The 25,289-nt window shown below is 49.8% G+C and overlaps 2 protein-coding genes across 9 annotated transcripts in view; both read right to left on the bottom strand.

The window, feature by feature from the left end:
- LOC119108786 (cyclin-dependent kinase-like 1) overlaps positions 1–10,267 on the bottom strand; it is an 11,330-nt gene extending 1,063 nt beyond the window's left edge. Inside the window, exons 1-9 of the mRNA XM_037232366.1 lie at positions 10,132–10,267; positions 4,090–4,304; positions 3,621–3,742; positions 3,135–3,298; positions 2,613–2,813; positions 1,782–1,924; positions 1,056–1,139; positions 841–868; positions 558–637 (exon numbers count right to left, since the gene is read on the bottom strand). Of these exons, the coding sequence (XP_037088261.1) occupies positions 558–637; positions 841–868; positions 1,056–1,139; positions 1,782–1,924; positions 2,613–2,813; positions 3,135–3,298; positions 3,621–3,742; positions 4,090–4,304; positions 10,132–10,162 (1,068 nt within the window). The 5' untranslated portion in view covers positions 10,163–10,267. The remainder of the gene's footprint in view (positions 1–557; positions 638–840; positions 869–1,055; positions 1,140–1,781; positions 1,925–2,612; positions 2,814–3,134; positions 3,299–3,620; positions 3,743–4,089; positions 4,305–10,131) is intronic.
- A 955-nt stretch (positions 10,268–11,222) lies between these two features.
- On the bottom strand, positions 11,223–24,975 carry LOC119104371 (ketosamine-3-kinase). Of its 8 annotated transcripts, XR_005094919.1 has the most exons (9): positions 19,255–19,941; positions 18,730–18,880; positions 17,183–17,370; positions 15,830–15,905; positions 15,261–15,383; positions 14,640–14,802; positions 13,489–13,663; positions 12,268–12,445; positions 11,223–11,874 (listed from the first exon to the last, which is right to left on the bottom strand). XR_005094919.1 is itself a non-coding variant. In XM_037228086.1 (8 exons), the coding sequence occupies exons 2-8, from the start codon at positions 18,877–18,879 to the stop codon at positions 12,376–12,378; spliced, it is 945 nt and encodes a 314-aa protein (XP_037083981.1). In that variant the 5' UTR covers position 18,880; positions 24,957–24,975; the 3' UTR covers positions 12,061–12,375. The 8 variants fall into 8 exon arrangements, 7 of the variants coding, with proteins under 7 accessions (XP_037083981.1, XP_037083996.1, XP_037084008.1 ...); XM_037228086.1 differs by lacking the exons at positions 11,223–11,874; positions 19,255–19,941 and adding an exon at positions 24,957–24,975 and having other exon boundaries at positions 12,061–12,445; XM_037228101.1 differs by lacking the exons at positions 11,223–11,874; positions 19,255–19,941 and adding an exon at positions 21,839–21,982 and having other exon boundaries at positions 12,061–12,445.
- Between the last annotated feature and the right edge of the window lie 314 nt (positions 24,976–25,289).

Genomic DNA, 25,289 nt, shown 5'->3' with positions numbered 1-25,289 from the left:
AAACACGCAAACATCAATTAAAACACCACAACTTCAACTAATGAAAATCCACGCTCATTGGAATGGTTCTTGACAGACAAAGCACACTTGCTGTCTAGAATGACAATGTGAGCAAAAGATTTCCACAGACAACCGTACAACAACTGAAAACATTCTTTCACATTTCAACTACATATATATATATATATATATATATATATATATAGATATATATATACACTATATATATACGTATGATATATACCATACATACATATACATATATATATAATATATATAATAATAATATATATATATATATATATATATATATATATATATACTCATACTATCTACACACAAGCACACACGATTGTGACACGGTTTCACAGCCCGGCCTCTGGTCCCTCGGCCTAAACCACGGGCAGCCGAGCGTCTCACGTCGCACCACAGCCGAGATCACGCCGGTCAGCGGACCGCTCGGCACCAGCTGGCGGGTCAGCGGGCTGGTCAGCGCCAGCGGGCCAGTTAGCGCCAGTGGGCCGGACAGCGGGCCGGTCAGCGCCAGCTGTCCGCACAGCGGACCGGTCGGCGCCAGCTTTCCGGACAGCGAACCGGTCGGCGCCAGCTGTACGGTCAGCGGACTGGTCGGCGCCACCTGTCCGCACAGCGGGCCGGTCGGCGCCAGCTGGCCGCACGGCGGGCCGGTCGGTGCCAGCTAGCCGTACAGTTACGCGGCGCGCTTGGCGTCGCGGGCGGCCGGGCTGGGCGCCGCATCGTCCCTGATGACGGGCAGCGCCGGCGAGCGGCGCTGGTCGGCCGACAGGACGCCGGACGGCGCGCCGCCGCTCTGTCCCGACGGCAGCCGCGGAAGCCGCGCCACCGGCTGCTGGCGAGGCACGTCCGGCGGCGTCAGCGACGGACCGACCAGTCACTCCGGCATCGGCGGCTGTCGCTTGCGCGCGCCGGCCGCACGTCACCACATCAGAGGCGCGCCGGCCGCACGCCTCTCCGATCACGGCGGCGTGATCGGAGAGGCGCCGGAGCGACGCGCGCATGACGGGCTCGGGGCTCACCTTCTCGGAGTACTGCTTTAGGAAATTGTGCTTCATCAGCTGGGTGCAGGTCGGCCTCGTCTCCGGATCCTTGTCCACACAGCGCTGCAGAAGGCGAAGGCGTATCAGGAGTTTGTGGAGAACATAAATCTGCAGATGTGCACCATGCATACACACAGCGGACAGCAACGTGATGACATACTGATGCACTTGGCATGTATATATATATATATATATATATATATATATATATATACTATATATGTGTGTGTGTGTGCATATTTATATATTCGTGTACTTACGCAGTATGCTTTCTTTTATGCAAGTTTTGTTAAAGGCAAGGGCAAATATACATTTTGTTAGTTTCGTGCGCGTTTCCTCGATCGCTCGAATTATATCCGTTGATGTTTTCGGTAAGTCATAAATCAGTTCGCCTATGGTCATTTATATTATTTTCAGCTAGCTAACGTTGCAAGGACATTTGTTCACCATTCTCAAAGCAATATAAGACAGTTGGACGGAAAACATTCGAATATGGTGAAATCCGACGAATATGGCAAGATGTCCTTGAAACTTCAGCGAGCTGAAACTGATATAGATGGCCATAGGCGAGCTTATATACATACATATATAAAAATAAATATGTGTATATATATATATATATATATATATATATATATATATATATATATATATAAGCTACGATTTAGATAACGAGGGAACAAATGGGAGCCCCTAACGGCATACCGTGATGAAGTCGACACAGTCTTTGCTGCAGTATTTGGCCAGCTTCTGTTCGAGGCTATCCCTCTTGTCGGTTTCAGGTATGCTCATGCCGCGGAAGAACCTGTTGGTCTTGAATATCTGCATGTGACGCGGCATAAGATCACCTGGAAACCAGAGTCAGTGGACATCCACCAGCGACCAGTGACCCCAGCTTGTCACCGCTGGTAGCCGGCGGCAAAATAAAAAAGTGTGACAAATACGGCCGAAGCCACCACCTTGGTTTACTCTTTGCTTCAATCAAGCGCACATTGTCATTTGTTTCAGAGCTAAGTTTGGAACCATCGGCTGGCTTTTCCCTCTTCATTATTCGAGTGCGATATGGCCGGTGCCTGACGTGCCATGAGTCTTCCAGATCAGGCATAGCCAGTCCCTGACTTTTTTAGAGTTCTCAGATCAGCCAAAGTCAGTTCATGACGTACTGAGAGTCATCCAAATCAGGCATAACCAGTCCCTGACGTTCTGAGAGTTCTCCAGACCGTGTAAAACCAGACCCTGACCTACCTGCAGTCATTCAGATCAGGCAGAGCCCGCCCGCCCCTGACGTAATGAGAGTCCTCAAGGTCAAGCAAAGTCAGTCCATGACGTACCGAGAGTCCTCCAGATCAGGAAGAGCCGGTCACTGGCGTACTGAGAGCCATCCAGATCAGGTAGATCCGGTCTCTGACCTACCTGCGTTCGTCCAGACCAGGCAGGGCCCGTCCCCGACGAAATGAGAGTCCTTCAGATCAGGCAGAGCCGGTCACTGACGTACTGAAAGTCCTCCAGATCAGGCAGAGCCGGTCACTGACGTACCGAGAGTCCTCCGGATCAGGTAGAGCTGGTCGAGGTCCGAGCGGCCCGGCCAGAGGGCGTGGCCTCGCACCAGCTCGGCCAGCACGCAGCCGATGGCCCAGACGTCGACGGGCGGTCCGTACTGCGTGTCGCCCACCAGCAACTCGGGCGCCCGGTACCAGCGCGTGGCCACGTAGTCCGTCAGGTTCTCCCCCTGACCGCCTGGTACCGGCGCGACTGGTCAGGCTCGCACGGTCGGAACATTGTGATATACGACTTCGCTAATCGATACCATTTAAGCTCCTCAGTAAAAGTTTCATTCACCGACAGGATGGAATGGTTTCGAGTCAGCTGTCCAGGTTGCCAGGTCCCAGGTCAACCCAGGTCAACGTCCACATGTGGCCCAGAGCTCCACATCACGCCGCCCACGCTCTGGGTCAGTGTGTTTGGATAACGGCTCGATATGCAGGAAAGAGGCGCACATGTGCATACTGACACTTCGTTCAGAGCCCTGCCCGTGCAGGTGGCGCGTCGCCTCCGTACTCATGCTCCGGGCGAATCCGAAGTCGCAGAGCTTGACGACGTCGTCGTGCGTGATGAGCAGGTTCTCGGGCTTGACGTCGCGGTGGATGCAGCTGCGTGAGTGGCAGAAGTTCACCGCCTGCACCACCTGCCAGGTGATCTTGCGCGCGCGCTCCTCGCCCATTCTGCCGGGGAGCAGGCGCGGCGCCGGACCACTCAGTGCACATTTGTGGAGTGCTCTCATCGGCACCGCAGGCAGGGACGCACGGGTCAACACGGCATGTGCCCAGTTTTGGTGTTGCGCCTATCACGACACGCTACAGAACTTTACGTTTGGTTCTAGTAGGCACAGGCAATGTTTTAGCAAGACGGTTGCTGCTATGCCACCGCCCACACATGCTGTCTTAGCCTACCGCCAATATTCGTATCAGCACTACAGCCAGAGACTAGTCGCTGACGCGAACCCGGGCCAGCGGCCCGGCGCCAGGGACAGGCGGATGCACTGACCCCCTGTTACACTTCTCCAGCTCGTCGAGGACGGTGCTGTCGCAGAACTCGAACACCAGGTGCAGTCGTTTGCGGCGGCGGAACACCTCCAGCAGGTTGACCAGGTTCGGGTGCTTCAGTTGCTGCGGTCACGCGTTGCGCGTCAGGCCGATGCACAGAGGCGCACGGAGCATTGACTCACGCACAGGTCATCAGCCGTTGGGTATACTTTGAGTCTGTGCGGCTGTTTAGCTACGTTCACTTCAGCCCCCCCCCCCCCTTAAAAAAATGTCTACAGGTACATAAATCTACCAGTCCAGGTCGGAGGGCCAATGTTCTGTGGTTTTCAGCACAGCATCACTGCGCGTCCTGCCCACCCCTGCAGGGATGCCAGGCGTCTGCGGACGCTGATGAGCTGACCTGTGGCTGCCCCCGCCGCGAGCCTGCCCTGATCGGGGCTGCACAGTCGTGACGCTGCGCCGCCACTCACCTTGAGCATGCGGACCTCTCTGACGGCGATCTTGCGAATGACGGGGTCGTCCTCAGCCTCGAGGAACTTCTTGATAGCCACCACCTGGCCCGTCTCGCGGTTACGGCACTTGTACACGGTGCCGTACGAGCCCTCGCCGAGCTTACCTAGCTTCTCGTACTTCTCCAGACCGCGGGCCTCCGATGCTGACTGCGTGTGGGAGCCGCTGCCAGCGCCTGTCGATGCCGGCACCGGCAGAGCCAGCTGCCGCCGTCACGCCAACGCACCAGAACGTGTCGCTTTTCATGAGACGTGCGTCGATCGCTTTAAGCTGGCTGCTTTATTTGGAGTTATTTGCTGATTAATGTGTACAGTGATCACAGATGTAGTGGACGTAACGTAAAACTTACTATCAGTGACCATCGCCGGTGCTAAACTACGAGCTGCGGGCAATAATAGGGGGTGAGCGATGGGGAGGGGAGGGGCGGTCGCTGTTGATCCCGCGTCTGTACGGCAGTGACCTGTGCGGGTGAGCTGGTCAGCTCATTTTCAGACGGGAACAGTTTCATCTCCCGTGGTCGTTTGCACATCCACTCATAGCTATCGTTCTCGAACTTGGCGACTTTTGCAAGCATGAATTTGACATAATGTTGGAATATGAACGCTTACATCAGGACCTTTTTAATGAATTTTAGAGCGTGTTGGGAAAATCCCAATGATATGCACTATCTCTAACACGACTTCACCATTAGCCTGCCTCCGAAATCAGATTTCTTCATGACTCTAGGTTACTTTATTCTTGCGTTCATATAAAAGAAATAAATATATGCAGCCATATTGGCTACCGTATAGCATTGGACTCAGGGGCGGATCCAGGATTTCGTCAGGGGGGGGGGGGCGGGGGGCACGCAACATTGTGGGGCCACCTGGAGTTTGGGGCTCCCCTCCAAAAAATATCCTTACATGTCGGCCATAACATTTTTAGATGAGTCGTATGTAACGTATATATATATATATATATATATATATATATCTACCTATCCATCTATCTATATCTATATGTAGGTATATATGCAGGTATGTATTTACTTGTTCATTTATTTCATAAATACGGAAACCCATCTTACCGTGCACGGCCCCATAAAGCTAGGCGTGCTACGCATGCATACACATAAAACTCAATCACTCTCTGCAGATCTTGTTAAATGCTATGATTTTGAGGCTAAGTGTTTCAGAACAACAGGCAAAATAAACATGAGTTAGCTGCTAAAGATCAAAACCAAGCATGAACTTGATTCCTAGCTTATGTTTTTACGGCTAGCTGGCTGGGCGATGTAATCAGTTGATGGCTGATGACTACCGCATAGTTTTTCCTCCGTTATAAAGGAGTACAGCATATCCTAGCATTCGAAATGTGCTAAGAATATGATGCACTAGTAAAATAAGTGTCCCACACTCAATAGCTAACGAAAATGACACATAGGACCTCGGCGGCATATAAAATTACGTTCGGCAATTGCGCGTAAAAACTCATCGGCGCATATTCGACCGCTGCTCTCAGGCGAAGGCAGCAAGGCCAATAGGGACGAAACCTAAGTAATCGTGGGTGCCGCAGGAGGCCAACAAGGTGGCTGCCGTCAACAAGTATAGGGTCCGCAGAGCAAGCAAAAAGAACCCAAGACCAACGTGGCGGGCCCATGAACGACCGGTAGTGCCTCGGCAGGCTGTCATATAAAGCCCCGGCCAGAGTACAGAACCCTTCGAGCGGAGGGGAATTATCCGAGAGCATGAATTAATACCCCTGGGCGATCAAGAGTGCGCGGGTGGGTTAACAACACGAGCCTCGATAGGAATGAAGAGTCCCCCCACAAATCAGACCAAAGGGAGAGAGCCCTTGATCAAAGTAGATGGCCCCTGAGCATTGAGTGTCTCCGTGCCTTACCTTATAAAAACCCTAGCAACAGCGCAAGGTCCTCCAAGCAACAAGGAAGAGCCGGAGACTTCAATGAAGGGTCCCTGACCAACTGAGTGTTCTCTGGCATATGGAGCCTGGAAAAAGCGTAAAGAGCCTTTCGGGCGAATGGGGAGAATCTGCGGAGGAAAACCTGATCGATCAACCGTGCTCAGGCATGGAGGCAGATAGCGTCCCAACAGCACATTGGGCCCTACGACAAATGCAAAGAGATCAAGGGCAACGTGGAAAGCTCCTTAGCGATCAGACTGACCCGGCAAGTGGACAGATGGGGCCAGGAAACCAACAGCGCGATGGCTCTAGACAGCGCAATAAGCTCCAAAATATCCCCAAGCAACACTTTCTCAATCAGCAAAAAATGAACTTGGTCCGCCCATGAACTGTTTACTTTTGCTAACGATTGTCCTTGGTCGTCTCGTGTAGGCCCAAAGTATTCCAATTTTGTTGTAAGAAAACTGGGTCCGTCCGGCCCCTTATGGCCCCTTCGGAGCCTTTAGGTTCCCTCGGCATGGTCCGTGAGGCACGGTGTCGTGCTTCCCCCCCCCCCCCCCCCCCCCCCCCCTGTACATCCGCTACCGGCCCGAGCAGCTTAATAGATGAAGCCCGTCAAGAACATAGGCTCATCCATTCAAAAAAGAAATACTCATGACACAATGTGTAGGGCTCTGAACGATCGAGCGCGCCCGAGCAGATAAACATATAGGGCCCCCATCAAGAGCGCAGGGCCCTCCATTCAAATAGAAAGTACCCAAGACCCAATGTGGAGGGACCCCGAATGATCGAGTGTGCCAGAGCAGGTTAACAGATAAGGCTCCCAAAAAGAGCGTAGAACCCTCCGTTCAAATAGGAAGTATTCAGGACCCAACGCAGAGGGCTCCCGAGTGATCCAGTGCCTCAAAGCATGTTGACATATAGGGCCCCCTTCAAGAGCGTAGCGCCCTCCACTCAAATAGGAAGTACCCAGAACCCACTGAAGAGCGCCCCAGAGTGGTCGAGTGTGCCCGAGCAGATTAACAAATAAGGCTCCCAACAGGAGCGTAGGGCCCTCCATTCGAATGGAAAGCACCGAAGACCTTATGTGAGTGGACCCAGAATGATAAAACGTGCCCGAGCAGTTTATCAGAACCCAGGAGAACCCAGGGCCCTCCTTATCTGAGTAATACCTTATCTGAGGAGAACCCAGGGCCCTCCATTCAAATAATAAGCACCCAAAACCCGGTGCGGAGGGCCCCCCGAAAGATGGGGTATATCCGAGCAGATTATCAGGTGGCCCAGACAGGAGTGTAGGGCCCTACATTCAAACACCAAGACCCAATGTGCAGGGCCCCCAGACAATTCAGTGTGGCCGAAACGGCGAACAGGTGGGGTCACCGACAAGTACGTAGGGCCCTCCATTCGGATAGGAAGTGCTCAGGACACTATGCGGAGGGCCCCCGGATATTCGAGTGTGCCCGAGCGGGTTAACAGATGGGGCCCCGGCAAGAGCATACGGCCTTACGTTCAAATATGAAATGCCCACGACACGATGTAGAGGGCTCCGGATAATCGAGTGCGCCAGAGCAGGTTAACAGACAAGGGCCCCCGAAAAACGCGAAGGGTCCTCCATTAAAAAAGGAAGTACCCAAAACCACATGTAGAGGTCCCCACAATTGAATGGGTCCGAACATCTTATCAGAAGGGGTCCCGCCAGGAGCGTAAGGCCCTCTATTCAAATAAGAAGTACCCGAATACCCGGTGCGGACGGCCCCAGAACGATGGAGTGTACCCGAGCAGGTTATCAGATGACCCCGATAGGAGCAGAGGGCCCTAAATTCAAACACCAAGAACCAATGTGCGGGGCCCCCGAGCAATCCAGTGTGGCCGGGGAGGCGAACAGACGGGGCCCCCGACAAGTGCGTAGGGCCCCACTCAAATAGCGAGTGCCCAAGACCCAATGCAGAGGGCCCCCGAACGATTGAATGTACCCGCGCAGGTTATCAGATAGCCTCCCCCACCCCAAAAGCGTGGGGCCCCTCATTAAGAAAAGAAGTACCCAAGACCCAGTGCGAAGGGTCCCCGAACAACTGGTGTGCCCAAGCAGGCCATCAGAGGGGCCTCTGACAAGAGTGCAGGACCCTAAGCAAGTGGCAGAGAATTTGAAGCGCCTTAGACCAATGAAGGGGTCCATGAGCATATCACAAGTCTGTCGGTAGGTTAACTGAGACCCACGTATAGGGCCCCTGAACAACCGAGAATACCCCGGCAGGTTAAGATATGGGAGCCCGGCTATAGCCCACAGAGGCCTTTCTGGCGAATGGAAAGAACACGTGGAAGGGACCGTGATTGACAAGAGTGTCCCGGCACGCTTACAGGGAGGGCCCCAAAAGCAGTGCTGGGCGCCCCGAGCAGATGCAAAGAAATAAAGGGCAACGTGGAATGCTCCTTAACTATCGAAATGATCCTGCAAGTGGGCATATAGGTCTCCCAGAAGCAGCATGGGCCCCTAGGCAGTGAAATGGGGCTTAAAGTTTCCAGTTCACAATTTTTCCAATCATTGATTTTTTGTTGACTTCTCATAGGCCCTTCACTTTCGCTTACAGCTGTTCTTGGTCGTCTGGAAGTCCAGATATCCAGTTTTTTTTCGTTTTGTGTTTAAAAAAACTGCGCCTGTTCGGCCGGCGATGGGCCCCGTCGGAGCCAATGGGCCCCTTCGGGGCCCAAGGGGGGTGGGCATGGCCCTGTAGCCCACCCTCTGGATCCGCTCCTGACTGGGCTAGAACAGTTGTGAGTTGGTGGAAATGTCTGGTGGGTGGAGGAAATGTGGGAGCATTCCCTCCACTCAGCCTGTTAAAAGAGCGCCGCCCTACATCATCCAAAGGCGAACTTCAGGAGCGGTTTTGGAGGGCGAGGGGACTGTCATACCGCATGACGGACTGTTTAAGGAGAATATGCCGTCCACATCGTGGAAGGCTAGGGTGAGTCACAATGCCTTCTAGCACCTAGTGAGATGCGGATAGCAAACATGAGACTTTTTGTCAGCTCACAAGGAGGGACGCAGTTCAAACCACATTCGAACTTGCGTACTCCGCGGTTCGACATGTAGGACCCCAGAAACAGTGCTGGGTCCTTCGAGCGATTGGGAAGAACCATTATCAAAACGACCGATTGTCTGAACGACCGATTGTCTGGTCAACTCAACAGATAGGTTTTACCAGAGCATAGGCCCTCCGCAAATCTGGGCAAATGAGGTGAAGCCATTGCTAAAGTGGAATCCCAGAGAAAATCGTGAATCTCCCGGTATGCTATTTATAGGGCCCCTGGCAGCAGCGTAAGGTCCTCCAAGTAAATTAGGAGAGCCAATACCGATGTGAAGGGGCTCTGGGCGACTGAGGGCACCCCGGCAGACTAACATATAGACCCCCAGGCAACAGAGCAAAGCCTTTTGAGCAAATGAGTCCAAGCCGTGGTGGCCTAAGAGCGATCCAATGCCCACCAGTTCAACGACTGCTTAGGTCCAACAACAGCCTGGTGGTCTTCAAGCAAATGCGAAGAACCAAGAGCCACGCGGGAGGTCCTTTAGCGCTCGCGAGTGCCCTGTCAAGTCAACACATAGGTCCCCTAGCCAGTTAAGGGCCCCTAGTCAGCGTACTGGCCCCTAAAACATCTCCAACCACTACCGTCACATGGCAAGACAATAGCTGTTTTCGTGTTTGCGTCATGCACATCAGACAAGAGCCCCTTCATGTCCCTGTGGACCCTCTCATCTTCACTTATGGTCGGGCTTGGTTGGCCGTATATTGTCATTCACTCATGACAACATAAAAACTCGTCTTCAAGTTTGTGGCCCCTTCGGGTCTCAAGCGGGACCGTATAGCTCCCCTGTCAACACCCCCCCCCCCCCCCCCCCTCCTCTGGATCTACAACAGGCTGACGGCCATAAGTGAGTGTTGCCAGTACAGGAGTAGAATCCCTCTAATATAACTAGTACATCGAAGTCTTAATGCTTTTCATTTCTAGAAAACGCGCTGAATTAATATATCGGCGCGCAGCTGTGTGAAAAAGCTGGGCAATTGAACGATTCACGGTACAAAAATATGATGGAAAAGTTTCACCTTGGACTCTAAATTCTCGCTTCGTCTGCATCACAAGGGCTTGCAGTTGTTGTCCCAGGATTATACTTGTTGCGAAAAATGATGGCTAGAGGTCATTTCGAGCATTATGTTCCTGCACACTGCAAGATGAGGCATTAACAAGGGCAGTTCGCACGTGTGTAATCCCTCGGCAATAAACGCAAAAGCTAGCACCAACCAAGATGTGTTGGAATTACAGGAGTCTAATTGCTCGTCTAGAAGGAATGTTTTCGTTTGAGATTGGAGCAAAAACGTGCACTTCTCTATGAACGACTTTTATCACGGAGAGTGTCAGGCCGATGCGGTAAGGCGCAGGGATGGCTCCATGTTCATACCATCGAAAATAAGATTCGAGTCGCTCGAGCAGTGCTGCCAGCAGTATAAGCGGGCGCGCAGCCAAACAATTTCTTATATTTTTTTTCGCGCTGTCACCCCGATCCAGAGTCCAACACGTCTAAGTATGGCATCTGAAAAGGAGATCCCAGGAACCTCGGCGGGACCCATCCCTTCGGTTGCGCCCTTCGAGGGTGGAGGCAACATTGCCGGGTCTCGGGGATCATTTGGCACTGTGGTGGTCCAATGAACGGTGCACAACCAGCAAGAAAAACACCTTCATTTTGTTGTTTCAGACAGGCGAGGACCGTCCCAGTACGCGCGGATGGCAAAACCAATTCTTGGAGTATATCTTCTTTATGTTTCGCCATAGGACTACTGCTCGGCATTCTCGGAAAGTGGACTGCGATGACACCCACGGATCGCCATTCTCGACCCCACGCCTGACTTAAAGCTCTTGCCGTCATGACGTAGCTAATTAATGCACACACCAACACCGGGCATGTGGTTAGTGCTGACAATGGCAATAGAAGCATATTACTTGTAATTAACGACATGCTCCAGTTCGGTGTAACAGTCGCGTCGCCCCGCCTGGCCCAGTCACCGACCTTCACACCGCGCTGACTGAACGCCCGTATTGCCAGGCCCACTGCGTACGCTGGCACGCTGCTGCACGGCGCCCGGGGCCAGATGGTGTGCATTTACGACACGAGTGAAGCATGCTAAAGTAAGATGAGAAATTCAACAAAAGTGGTTATTTTATTGGGAGTTATGACCAGCTTCTACTCCACAAGTATGCACATCCATATACATGGACTAAGCATTGCATCACACCTTCTACCATGACACAGCGAACTGCAGTTTGCACCCACTGACGCCAGACTGTTGTCCTTTAAATCGTGACACTCTGGGTTACCCTAAACGCCGAGAACGTATGTCCCGAGACTTCTTGAACACACCTGCTCCACCACGTATCGACACCTGCCCCCGCTGAAGCCGGCCACATGGTGTACCAGGTCGGTGTAAGCTCGACGCTTGTCCCCGCCGCGGACATGACGCAGGAGTCAGGACGACGTGCCCACTCCGGGACGGCCCGCACCGGGAGCACCGACACCGACGACGGGACCGGTCCAGACACTCAAGGCAGGTCCGCCTGGCCCGGCCGGCAACATGCACACCGCGCCTGACTAAAAGGCCGCTTAGCCAGGCCTACAGCACGTCCAACCCGACTCGGTCGCACCTGGACTCAGGGCCTGGACTCTAGACCCAAGCACAGGCTCTGGACTAAGGGTGCGCACTCTGGACTAGGGGCATGGACTCTGAGCTCCGTGTCCGGCTCAGAACCGCCGCACGTCTGGGAAGCAGCTGGCATCGTGGCATTCTCCGCCAGCCCTGCCGGTCGGGCACGCTCACTGAGCCATTACATGCATGCGCTTACAATGCGCACGCAGGTAACACACAACAATGCGATCCGATCATTACGCACAAGGCCTCCGCTGACCGTCATAGCAAGCTGCAGAGTGAAACAGGAACAGCCCAACCCGGCAGAGGCGCTGCTAAACACAGCCAGTATTAGCAAAGATGACAGAGGAACTCCTGGTCCATTGCTTAATCACCCCGGTCGCGGGCACGGTCCGTAACGTCAGTTGATGACCAAGCAGTGACATCAGCTGATGGCCAGGCAGTGACATCAGTTGATGATTCAATGGTGACGTCAGCTGATGACTCAGCAGTGACGTCAGCTGATGACCGGGTATTGACGTTAACTGGTGGCAGGGTAGTTACATCAGCTGATGGCCGGGAAGTGACGTCGGCCGATGGTTGGGCAGTGACGTCAGCTGATAACCGGGCAGTGGCGTCAGCTGCGTCAGAGGCCAGCATGACGCGGTCCGGTCACTTCCGTTCCACCAGGGACCTCATCAGCGACACTGAACCGCCGCGGTAGCTGGACCCGAAGTGATTCCTGAAAAAGTTGAAACAATTTTTAGGCCATTGTCCTCATCAATCATGTTATTGTTCTCATAACGCTTCAGCGAATTAGTCCAGCTGTCATAAGGTGTTGGTAAGTCTTGAGAACAACCTGAGAGTGTTTGACGCTCAGCCATGTGCCACAGCCCCAAAGTACTACAGCAGCCGTCAGCGGTCTCAAGACTCAGACCAAGACTCAAAACACTGCACCACCCAGCAGGATACCTGATCGCTATCGAGGATGACGAGTATTTCGTTGACCTGGTTCCCGCAAAGTCACAAATTGCCAACCACATTTATTTACTTATTTATGCGTGCGTGCGTGGTGCGTGTGCGTGCGTGCGTGCGTGTGTGCGTGCGTGCGTGCGAGCTCGTGCGTACGTGCGTGAGCGCGTGCATGCGTGCGTGCGTGCGTCTGTGCGTGAACGAATGATGTAAGACATCCTGATATTTTCCGACCGAAGTTCTGAACGACGTGAAATTGGGTCCTAAAGTGGCGAATTGTGCTCCAGAAGCGTTCCGAAATCCCATACCATGATGCCCACCGTGGCGTCGCCCGGGAATAATTCACGAATGCCTGCAGGGCGTGTGTATGCCCTTTCGTGTTAGACTGGAGCTTTTCATGTACATGCGGTTCTACTGCAGTGACGCCCTCCGGTGATACAGCGGCAAACATACGAACAAAACAAAGCTGAAATGAGCGAATCAAGGGAGCAGCAGGCGGTAAGTGCCGTCTACCGATAAATCGGAAGCTGTTTATAACATTACATAAAAGACGGCTTGTTTGAGGAATGCACACGTCCTTGCCAGCTGACAGACATATGTCGCAATTACAGTATGCTTCCTTTTTCAAGCATCGCATCCGTTCATTGTTGTTTACTGCATCATTGTGCGCAGTTTACTGTATTTCTGTTTGTATCATTCAATTCATGCATTATCCAAGTCGGGTGGACAAGTAGTTGCCAATGAACATAAACATGAGCTGATTCGTCACATGGACAGAGGACAATCAACTTTCTGAACGGTCATGTGGCTCACCAGTGGTTTAGGTGGTGGAAGAGCTGGTACAGCTTGTTCCTGGTCTCGAAGCCAGCCTTTCTTGGCAGCAGCTCGTGGTAGGCTCTGTAGAAGTCGGCTCCAAATCCCCCGAACCACTTCGCGATTCCGAGATCGAACTCGGCGTGTCCATAGAAGGAGGCGGGATCGTACACCACTGTCGGGGTACGCGTCACTGAACGCGGCGCTAGGCAGCGCTGCAGGAACGCTGCATCGCGCACCATAGACTGCACACGCCCCTGTTCGAGGACGGAGACACGCGCCAGGCACCGCATCGCGAACTGCGTGGAATTTGGTCGGCAGCTCTACACTGGAGACTGGTGACACCAGTGACAGTGACAGAGGGCAGAAGCAACAAAATGTCACCTGAGGCCCAAACTAATCAGCACTTCCGCTGCACAACGATAAGTCAAGCCCCAGCAAGCTTTTGTACCCACTCCCTCATATTCCAGCCAAAATCAGTTCTTCACAAAAACCAACTCAATAGACACAGCAGAGAACTATTGCCACTTTACGGCTTTCACTACTTTACGGCTTTCGTTTTCATTAAAAGACGGCGTCGTCACATTGCCTACAATTAGTGCTGCCACATGTCATGGGAGACAAATGCAAATGGTGTACTGATCTCTCGAAGAACCCATTAAATGCAAAAATAGGTACTCATTGGAAGAAAAAGAAACCAATCCCTGGGGGAAGTTGTCATGTTTAAGCTAGTCCCCTTCAACAAACCAAATCTATTTTCTGAAACAAAATACATACGAACACGAGCTCAACTAAAACAAGGCACGTCCATGCATGGGTGATTTGGGCGTGCCACTCATCTGACCGCCGCCACGGACGTCACCCGAACCTATGTTTGGGCGCCGCCATCCCAACGGGAGCAGAGTAGCGGCGCTAACAACGGAAACAACACAACATTTACGGCAAATGATGTAAACAATAGGTAAGTAAGATCTTTCGTAATTATTCACACAGTTGCCACCTTGTCAATGCAGTCATCGTCCAAGGAGTCTACTGTGGTCCCAGTTCGACCTTCCCATTCCAGTTTGCCTTGGCAGCCGGCATTGCCTTTAGCACTGGCTTATTCTGCTGGGTCATCACACGTCCCCTCGGCGGGCTTCAGCTCTGTTTACCTGGCTCCTGGTCCACCTCAGCCGCGTTTCCAGACCACAGGTCACCATGCAGCAGCGCCGGCTCCACACTGATGTTTCGGAAGAACTCCGGTAGGCGGCGCAGCAGTCGCGACCACAACTCCATAACCTCCCGATCGCCGTAATCCCGCTCAATCATCTCGATCTAAACACATTGCACAATCAATAGACACGGCACGAGGTTGTTCAGAGCAGCTGCATGGAATATCAAACTTATATAACAGCACTCCCTCGGCCTTATAGGTTGGTACTTGAGGTGACAAAATTACGAAGTGTTTGCAATTCAGTGATAGGATTTTGTCGAAACAATTTGTACCATCTTTGTATCGTGCTGTCTCGACAAGATATTGAGTCGCCTCTCCTCAACGACCAACGATGAATGCTGCCAATAAGTGATCTTAATAGAGAAAAGCAGAATCCAACGCAATTCACGTTTAACAGTACGTCCATTTTGATGAAACAGCCTTCTAAAACGTGGTGCGCACCCGTCGTTTCGCATTATCTGCCCGCTGACGTCAGCTGTCGGCGGGTGCGTCTCGCCAGCCACCAGACGCGGCGGATTTAGGCGGCGTGCTCATAGCTGCGTTCAGCCGCGCTTCGGACCTGCGGCTGCAGCTTGACCCGCGTCAGGAACTCCAGCCAGTCGTCGTGCCACGTGTTGGCCTGCGGGATGCGACCGCAGCACGTAGGAACGTGGAAGCCGAACTGCTGAACCGCCGAGTCCATCTGGGAGAGACGCAGCCCCCGTCTGCTTCCGTTCACAAACGGCGAAGTTTGGGTAACAGGGGCTGGACGCATGATTTTCACGGAGTGACTGAATTATAGAAAGACTTATACTACACAATTTAACTGCGATAATGGGTCAGCTTCTTGTGAACAAGACGCTGACAATCGCAACCTAGTCATTCCAGCTTCTCATCGTTATCACGCGTTTTGTTAAGATGTCATGCCATATGTGGTTTTCCGACCGAGCATAAAGTTCTTAACAAAACAATCAAGCTCAACCTGGGCACCGTCATAACCCATGGTTGGATAGGACCTTATTTAAGCCTTTATTTTCTTGCTTATTTTTAAGCATGGCACTTTAACTATCACTCTGACACGACACTGGTTACTGGACATGTTTTCAGGCCCATGCACACTGGTTACCATTCGTAGGTCCGTCTATGTACCTGCTTTTCGGGCGCACCTACGTGTGAGGCTTCTGCGCTTTGCGCATCCTTTGCAGTACTGTTATGTAGATGAAGCCTGAAAACAATATTGGACAATGTTGACTTGGGTGATGAGATAATCAACAATCTCTGCACAAATGGGATGGTGCAGTACAGGTGTCACACTGGTAAGGAACAATCGCGGGTTCTGGTTAAATCAAGATGGTCACTTCCATGCGACAGTCCCAAAGGAGCCTACACATCCCTACAGTCAGCAGCCAGGACATGTTAGGTAACTAGCAGTTGGCACTAGCAATTGGGCAACACATGCATCCATGTTTCCGACATTAGCCGAGCGGCAAAGCTTTGCTTTAAGACTGGATTCAGCCCTATTGACCATAAGTGATCACAGCGATGATCAGGATGCCTGCGTCCATTCCCTGACACATGAGCTCAGAGGCATGTTCACAGCGCTGTAATGTAAGGGGTCACAACTCAAAAACTCGCCGAACATCATTCTCTAACGCGACGGAAACCCGAGAAATTTCTTCCATGACGCACGCACGTTGTCAATCCACCTATTTCAAATGTCTGACGAAATTAGATTAGTGCACACATTTATTTACAGCGATATTAACCCTTGCACTGGTGGGCTGTTTTTTTATTATAGCGCACTGATGGTGGGGTTGGTGCGGGCCCCCTACCGTTTCCAAAGTGGAATGAATTGATATTACCAAAAAACATTAGTGTGTTGGTCTCAACTAGATTTCGCGACTGATGATAAGCATTGTGTCTGGGTCAATAACTGATCCCATTACATTGAGTCAAAAGTCAAATTTTCCCCAAAACAGCCTTTTCCGGATTGACACGTTTAATATGTAGCAGACCATGCCTTGTGAGGGCACCAAACCTTACCAGGCATTTGCCTTAAATCTGAGTGCATCGCTGCATGCTTCTCTATATTTTGACCGCATATTTCTATGTATGGCTCCGCCAATGTAGCAAGGCTGTCCGATGCGCTCATCCCGCGACATCGTTGGTTGCCACCCGCCGCCCACACGGGCCGCGGATCGCGCCGGCGCGTGAATCGCCACTGCTCCGAAACCAAACAAGCCAGGGACGCGTCCTGAGCTTCAAAACAGGCGCAATGGATGCCCATAAGCTAATAAACATTTGGGCGCGATTGCGCGACATGCCGAACAGAAATTCAGAAAACCATATGTGGGGAGTGCTCGCATCGACCCCCTGCTGCTAGGGTGGAGATCAATGCTGCAAAAAAACAAGAGGGAATGTGGTTCAGCTGTCCCCCTCCCCCCCCCCCCCCCCCCCCATTGCATGACACATCCCTACGTGAACCAACCAGTCTGTACGCACCTGGCGAGCTGGCGCCCCAGCTGAGCCGACCGGGCCCTTAGCGAGCGCATTTGCAGGAACTCCATGACGAGCACGGCCCGGCCCGTGTCCGGGTGCTGAGCTACGGTCAGAGGCCGTGGACACCGCACAGTGCTAGTGGCAATGATAGCCTGCAGCCCGGCAAGCTCCCCAGCAAACATCTCCTGTCCCTGCCGCCGCACACACAGACAGGTCAGATGTCTGCCAATGCTCACACAGACAGCTCAGATGTCTGCCACCACACGCACAGACAGCTCAGATGTCTGCCGCCGCACACACAGATTACTCAGATGTCTGCCGCCGCACATACAGACAGGTCAGATGTCTGCCACTGCACACACAGACAGGTCAGACGTCTGCCCCTGCACACACAGACAGCTCAGACATCTGCTGCTGCACACAAACAGATCAGATGCCTGCTGCCGCACACACAGACGGGTCAGATGTCTGCCACTGCACACACAGACAGCTCAGATGTCTGCTGCTGCACACAGACAGCTCAGATGTCTGCCCCTGCACACACGGACAGCTCAGATGTCTGCCACCGCACACACAGGCAGGTCAGATGTCTGCCACTGCACACACAGACAGGTCAGATGCCTGCTGCTGCACACAGACAGGTCAGATGTCTGCCCCTGCACACACAGACAGCTCAGATGTCCGCCCCTGCACACACGGACAGCTCAGATGTCTGCTCCTGCACACACAGACAGGTCAGATGTCTGCCACTGCACACACAGGCAGGTCAGATGTCTGCCACTGCACACACAGACAGGTCAGATGTCTGCCACTGCACACACATGTCAGATGTCTGCTGCTGCACGCACATGTCAGATGTCTGCTGCTGCACATGCAGACAGCTCAATGTCTGCCACCAAATGCACAGACAGGTCAGATGTCTGCTGCCACATGCCCAGACATGTCAGATGTCTGCTGCTGTGCTGCACACACCCACAGCTCAGATGTCTGCCACCACACACACAGGCAGGTCAGACGTCTGCCACCACATCATACACACAGATAGGTCAGATGTCTGTCACTGCACACACTGACAGGTCAGATGTCTGCAACTGTACACACTGACAGGTCAGATGTCTGCAACCTCATATGCTGATAGGTCAGGTGACTGCCACTGCATACACTGGTTGCAGCAAAACAAGGCTCCATGGTTCAAATACATGCTTGCGGTAAAACAATACATACTAATCAGATGCCACTGGTCTGGACCAACCACTCAGGTGCCTAGCACTATATAAACAAATCAGACAAGCACCTGCTGGACACACTGGTCACATGTTTGCTTGCTGGACCAATCAAATGGCTACAATCCAACCATTCAGAGTACGAGGATATTCATACCACTTCCAAAAAGCTCAGTCTGTGGCTTACTGGAATTAAGTGTGGTTGGCAACATACAACAATGCTTATACAAAGAATACATCACCATTGGTGGAGAACAATGAAATACTAGAACATGTGGTTGTCGGTCACATCACAGAATGCATACATCAGCCAAACAACCAACTCACATCACTGTGATCTTGAGAGGACTTCACAAATATCTCCCCCTGATCAGTGCTGTATCCTTGCCCTTCATTGATGCAACCACTTCCATGTGCACCATGCATTGGAAGCATGTATGCAAAACCCAGCTGACCTTTGATGAAGTCCATTTCCATCCTGCATAGCAAAAGACAAAACCTGGTTCTGAATGCTTTCACCTCAGTAGCTATTTCACTCGGCATCTGAAAACAGTCTGGAAACTGTCGACCAAAACAGACATTCTTGATTGAATCCCCACTTATATGACTTGTCCCATGTTAAGCATACCCACATAGGCCTCACACTTCCTAACCTGCCACTTAGCTGAATCTGGAAAGAAACCTATACAATGCTACGGTCCACAGACCACAGATGAACAAGAGATTTGTGAACCTTGTAGCACTATCAAACCGTATGCTCTATGTATCTGTATGATGAAATAAAGAGCACTTGACCTGGATGCCAGACTCCTCACGCCCCCCCCCCCCCCCTTCACATCCTGACATCCTTACGCAGGGCAATACAACACCTCCTTAGGCACGGGTGGTCCAAAGTCTAGTATAAAATATGGCAGCAATGGTGCACATTTCACGACCAGCCATAGGGTTTCCATGTTAAAATGACCTTCTTCAGGCCCATGGCTTTCTAAATTTTGAAGATATATATGCATAAAAAGTGCTCAGAAATGAAGCTTGAACAATTCTCTTTCGATTTCCGAGATTAAAAGTGTGCGCCGTGGCGCTCATTTTCGAGCTATCAGGCAAAGCGCAGACCCATGCACGCGCCACGATGTCCAGGTGTGGGATCGAACCCCGCTGCCGCCAACTCTTTTCAGCAGAGTTGAGATAGAACATGGAGTAAATACGGCCACTGACTGGCGATAGAACTATTGAGTGCAACAATATTCTGACCATATATATATAGTATGCATATATATGCATTACATATAGCCTGAACATGCATCTGCTGTGCTGTGAAATGTGCTGCGAGCTATTACAAGAAATATACATGGGATCTTTTTATGTCTATCAAACATACCTGACAGGTGTTATGCAGCTGTCGGGCTACATGCAACAGCCTATGGCTGGGGCGCATAGCATTATTGTGCCTGAGGCATGGAACCTATCGCGACGGTAGCGGTCCAAAGCTAGCCGTCCAACGCGCCCGGAGGTAGGACCAGGCACTGTGTTAGGTTCTTAAGTTGTGACGCTGGTGGCCACTGCTGTGCAGGGCCGGCAATGCCGCCTCAGGACCAGCGCAGCAACAATAGCATAGTTACATTGCAAGCACCAGTGATTGGGAAGCAGTTGTGCTTAGAAGCAGGATGATAAGCAATATAATAAGTTCCATAATGGTGAGCTGTACTGCACAAAGGCCCTGATCTGACAAAATTTATAAAACTTCTTTGATTGATCTTGAAGGGCTTAAACACCTGACAGACCTGTGGCCTAAGTAACCATGCTCCCTAAAACCATTTGCATGAAGGTTTTTGGCATAAGGTGAATACAAACATTTTATCACTGGCTCCACTGAATAAATGAACCTGAAAAATCTTGCTTTCACATCACAAAACCTGCAAAATAAATATTTGAAACTTTGATATGACATAACTTTTTTATATTCCTCATCAAGCCTTGTAATTTAGAACTTTAATTTTCACCCATTGATCTCAGAGTAGGAAAGGTACACCTAAGCAGCTGAAGTGAGATGGGCAGCTTAGACAGATTTAGAAGGTGCATCAGTATCTGAAACATATGCCACATTTGCTCAAGGCAATAAACACTATCAATGGACCTTAGATTGCCCCAAACCATACCCCAGTTATGCACATTTTCATCTACATGTAGCATGTTATATTGATATAATAAAAAATGTACCACCTTGTACTCAACATTTGCTCACATTGTTACAAGGAAATTATGTTGATATAAATTATGCAATGATGTTGTGTAACAGATACAGTGTTGCGGAAAGGGTTACAACTAGCATTCAGAATATTGTACTATTTGACACAAAACATCAGTTTTATAAATGTCACAAATCTGAAAACTTCCCTTGCATACACAGACATCCTGTAATGTTGAAATTAACTTGATAGCCCTGTATCCTATGCGAACTAATCATTTCTGCATAAGACTTAGCATACATCATAAAGATTATTTATCTTGCTGACTAACTGTACATTTCCAGTAAAACACAAACCATTGCACCCATTAAATACATTAACTACAACATTTTCTGCTTACATTGGATACATTTACCAAGCACAGGTTATCATTTAATGCCACGTTTATGCTGCATGCAGTTGCATGAAGCCATTGCACTTTGTGATGGTGGCCTCTCCTAACAATGTTGAAATGCACTAGCAAATGTTGGCCTGCCCTTCTCATATTGTTGCTAGAATATTACAAAACAAACTAATGCAAGTGATTCACATCATGATGACTTGCTTTGAGCATTATTTGACAACATTGGCTGGACTTTTGAAGGAAAGACACAAAGCTACAACTTTAAATAGCCTTCAATCAAAATGACATGCCCAGACACAATGAAAAACACACATTAGGTGGAGGTGAGGTAGGGATGCCCTCAGCACAGCCCACCAATGTGCCACACACATTGATTCTTCTGATCTGGAAAAAAACATAACTTATAACTTCACTTAACTTGAATTATGCCAGAAAATTTGGCCCATTTCTGACATCAGATGACCTTTTCTAAACAGTGCATGCAGATAACACCTTTGGTGAAATGTCGTCAGGTACATGCACATTATCGCATCATACCAAGCATTTCCATTACATTATAGTGCCTTTCATGTCTCAATAAACACATTTAATGCAATGACACAGCTGTGCTGAACTGACATAATTACTGGTTGGCCCCTTTCATGGGTGGTAAGGCCACTGTGGAGAAGGGCTGTCAATGCTTATGTGGAATATTCAAATGCCAATCAGACAATGATCTCAATATTCATGTATTAAAAAATAACAAGACCCTCAGGTCCAACATAAATATACATGACCACGCCTTGGCCAATCACTTCACATGCAGTATTCCACAAGCATTCAACAGTGAGCAACACTGTGAGCTCACTTGTTCCACAACTGTGTATCTTCTGTACGGGCAATCTGCTTTCAAACGGAGCGGCTCACAGAAACATTACCTTGGAAACTGCGGCCATCAAGAATGCTGTATGTTTCCAACAACGCACTAATGTTTTACTATATATCATTTGACGCACAATTGCACGGCCAACACGATGGTATAACTTAAAACATTAATGCACGTATGGTTTTGAAGTTATTTTCAAAAAACTCTCCAAAAGGGCGCTTGATGTTGATATTTTTTTTTGCTGCACAAGCTGTTCGTCTGCACAGGACCACTTGCCGCTGCACTTACAAACTAATTGGACCCTACCCTTTTGTTCAGAAATAAAAAAGACTCGTTTCAAAAATTTTCATTTTTGTCGACAAAATGGGTCCCGCAACTATTTCGGTCGGCACCCAGTCAGCAAAAATGTTGTCAACAAGTCGTAACATCGGCTTACATCGTTTGCAAGTTAAAGCACCCTTCGATTTTCATTGGTTCGTTAGATATGAGTTTGGAACATTTTAGTAGCAAAAAACGACTGTTTTCATTCTGAACATGCATCCAGTTTTTACGCGTGCTGGATATCATATTGGCCCTCATGTGAGTTGAAAATCGTCCGTTTCTGAAATGGGCCGTTGTTCACATTAACGTGGCCGCGGCCAGATTTGCGATCACTTGCATGTGGACAACAACGCCACTGAACGCTTGCTCCACCACTGTGTATCATCTGCACCGGAAATCTGCCTTCAAACGGAGAGGCTCTCAGATACAAATCCATAGAAATTTGCGGCCATCAAGAATTCCATGTTTTCAGCAACACACTACTGTTTTTCTATATATCACCCGACGCGCAATCGCACGGCGAACACGATGGTGTAACTTCAAACCTTAACGCACGCTTATTTTGGAAGTTATTTCTAAAAAAATTCTCAACCAGCGCTCGATGTTGATTTTGCACAAGATTTTGATGCACAAGCTGTTTGCCTGCACAGAAACACTTGCCGCTGCACTTACGCACTAATTAGACGATGCGCTTTTATTCAGAAATGAAAAATCGCGAATGGGAACTTTTGATTTTTTCCGACAAAATGGCCCCCCCAAATTTTTGGTGTGTTCCTGGTGAGCAAAAATGTTGTCAGCAAGTGGTAACATCGGCATACATTGTTTGCAAGTTAAAGCTCACTGCGATTTTGATTGGTTCGTTAGATATGAGTTTGGAACATTGTATTAGCCGAAAAAGGGCTGTTTTGGAATCTGAACATTCATCCAATTAGTACACGTGCTGGATTTCACATTGGCCCACCCCTGGGGGCGAAAAAACGTCCGTTTCTGAAATCGGCCTTGTTCGCATCAAAGTGGCCACTGCCAGATTTGCGATCACTTGCATGTTGACAACAACGCCACTGAGTGCTTCCACCACCACTTCCACCACTGTGTATCGTCTGCACCGCCAATCTGCTTTCAAACGGAGCGGCTCTCAGAAACAAAACCTTGGAAATTTGGTGCCATCAAGAATGCTGTATGTTTCCAACAGCGCACTAATGTTTTACTTTATATCATTCGACGCGCAATCATCGCACGGCGAACACGATGATATAACTTAAAACCTTAACGCACGTATAGTTTTGAAGTTATTTCCAAAAAAGTCTGTCTCCAACGGCGCTGGATGTTGATTTTGCAATTGCTGCACAACCTGTTTTCCTGCACAGAAACACTTGCCGCTGAATATACACACTATTTGGACCATTCCCTTTCGTTCAGAAATGAACAAGATAGCGTTTGGAAAATTTTCCTTTCTTGGACAAAATGGCCCGCCCAAAAAATTGTCTTCGGCACCCGGTGAGCAAAAATGTTTTCAACAAGTGGCAACATCGGCATACATCGTTTGCAAGCTACAGCACCCTTCGTTGTTCATTGGTTCGTTTGAAATGAGTTTGGAACATTTTACACGCCGAAAAACGGCTGTTTTGAATCTGAACATTCATCCAATTGGCACACGTGGTGGACTTCATACTGGCCCTCATATGGGTCGAAAAAACGTCCGTTTCCAAAATGGGCCGTTTCTCGCATCACAGTGGCCACTGCCAGTCTTGCGATTACTCGTATGTTGACAACAACGCCACTGAATGCTTGGTCCACCACTGTGTATCTTCTGCACCGGCAATCTGCTTTCAAATGGAGGGGCTCAAAGAAACAAAATCATGGAAGTTTGCGGCCATCAAGAATGCTATATGTTCTAGGAACGCACTAGTGTTTTACTATATATCATTCAACGCGCAATCGCGCGGCGAACACGATGGTATAACTTGAAACAATTAACGCACGTATAGCTTTGAAGTTAATTCTAAAAAACTCTTCCGCACGTCGCTCGATGTTCATTTTGCAAACGTTGCACAAGCTGTTTCTCTGCACAAAAACACTTGCCGCTGCACTTCGACACTACTTGGACCATGACCCTTCGTTCAGAAATGAAAAATCGCGTAAGGAAACTTTTCATTCTTTTCGACAAAATGGCCCCCCCAAAGTTTTCGGTCGGTACCCGGTGAGAAAAAATATTATCAACAAGTGGTACCATCGGCTTACATCGTTTGCAAGTTAAAGAACCCTTCGATTCTCATTGATTCGTTAGATATTAGTTTGGAACATTTTACTAGCCAAAAAACGGCTGTTTTCAATCTGAACATGTATCCAATTTGCACGCGTGCTGGATTTCATATTGGCCCTCATATAGGTCGAAAAAACGTCCGTTTCTGAAATGGGCCGTTCTTTGCATTTAAGTGGCCGCGGAAGCCTTGCGATCACTTGCATGCTGATACCAACGCCACTGAATGTTTGCTCCACCACTGTGTATCGTCTGCACCGGCAATCTGCTTTCAAACGGAGCGCCTCTCAGAAACAAAACCTTGGAAAAGTGCGGCCATCAAGAATGCTGTATGTTTCGAGCAACGCACTAATGTTTCACTATATATCATTCGACGCGCAATGGCACGGCAAACACGATGGTATAGTTTAAAACATTAACACACGTAAAGTTTTGAAGTCATTTCCAAAAAACTCTCTCAAACGGCGCTCGATGTTGATTTTGCAACTCCTGTACAGAAACACTTGCCGTTGCACTTACCACCTAATTGGACCATGACCTCTCATCCAGAAATGGAAAAATCGCGTTCGGAAAAATTTTAATTTTTCGACAAAGTGGCCCCCCAAAATTTTCGGTCGGCACCTGGTCAGCAAAAATGTTGTGAACAAGTGGTATCATTGGTTTACATCGTTTGCATATTAAAGCACCCTTCGATTTTCATTGTTTCGTTAGATATGAGTTTGGAACATTTTACTAGACGAAAAGCGGCTGTTTTCAATCTGAACATGCATCCAATTTGTACGCGTGCTGGATTTCATATTGGCCCTCATATGGGTCGAAAAAACGTCCTTTTCTGAAAGGGGCCGTTTTCAC

The sequence above is a fragment of the Pollicipes pollicipes genome, unplaced genomic scaffold, assembly GCF_011947565.3.
Source record: "Pollicipes pollicipes isolate AB1234 unplaced genomic scaffold, Ppol_2.1 Scaffold_2555;HRSCAF=2994_pilon_pilon_pilon, whole genome shotgun sequence".
Classification (NCBI taxonomy): Eukaryota; Metazoa; Arthropoda; class Thecostraca; order Pollicipedomorpha; family Pollicipedidae; genus Pollicipes; species Pollicipes pollicipes.
Note: the sequence above shows the minus strand (reverse complement) of the source record. Positions and strands in the feature narration are given on the sequence as shown.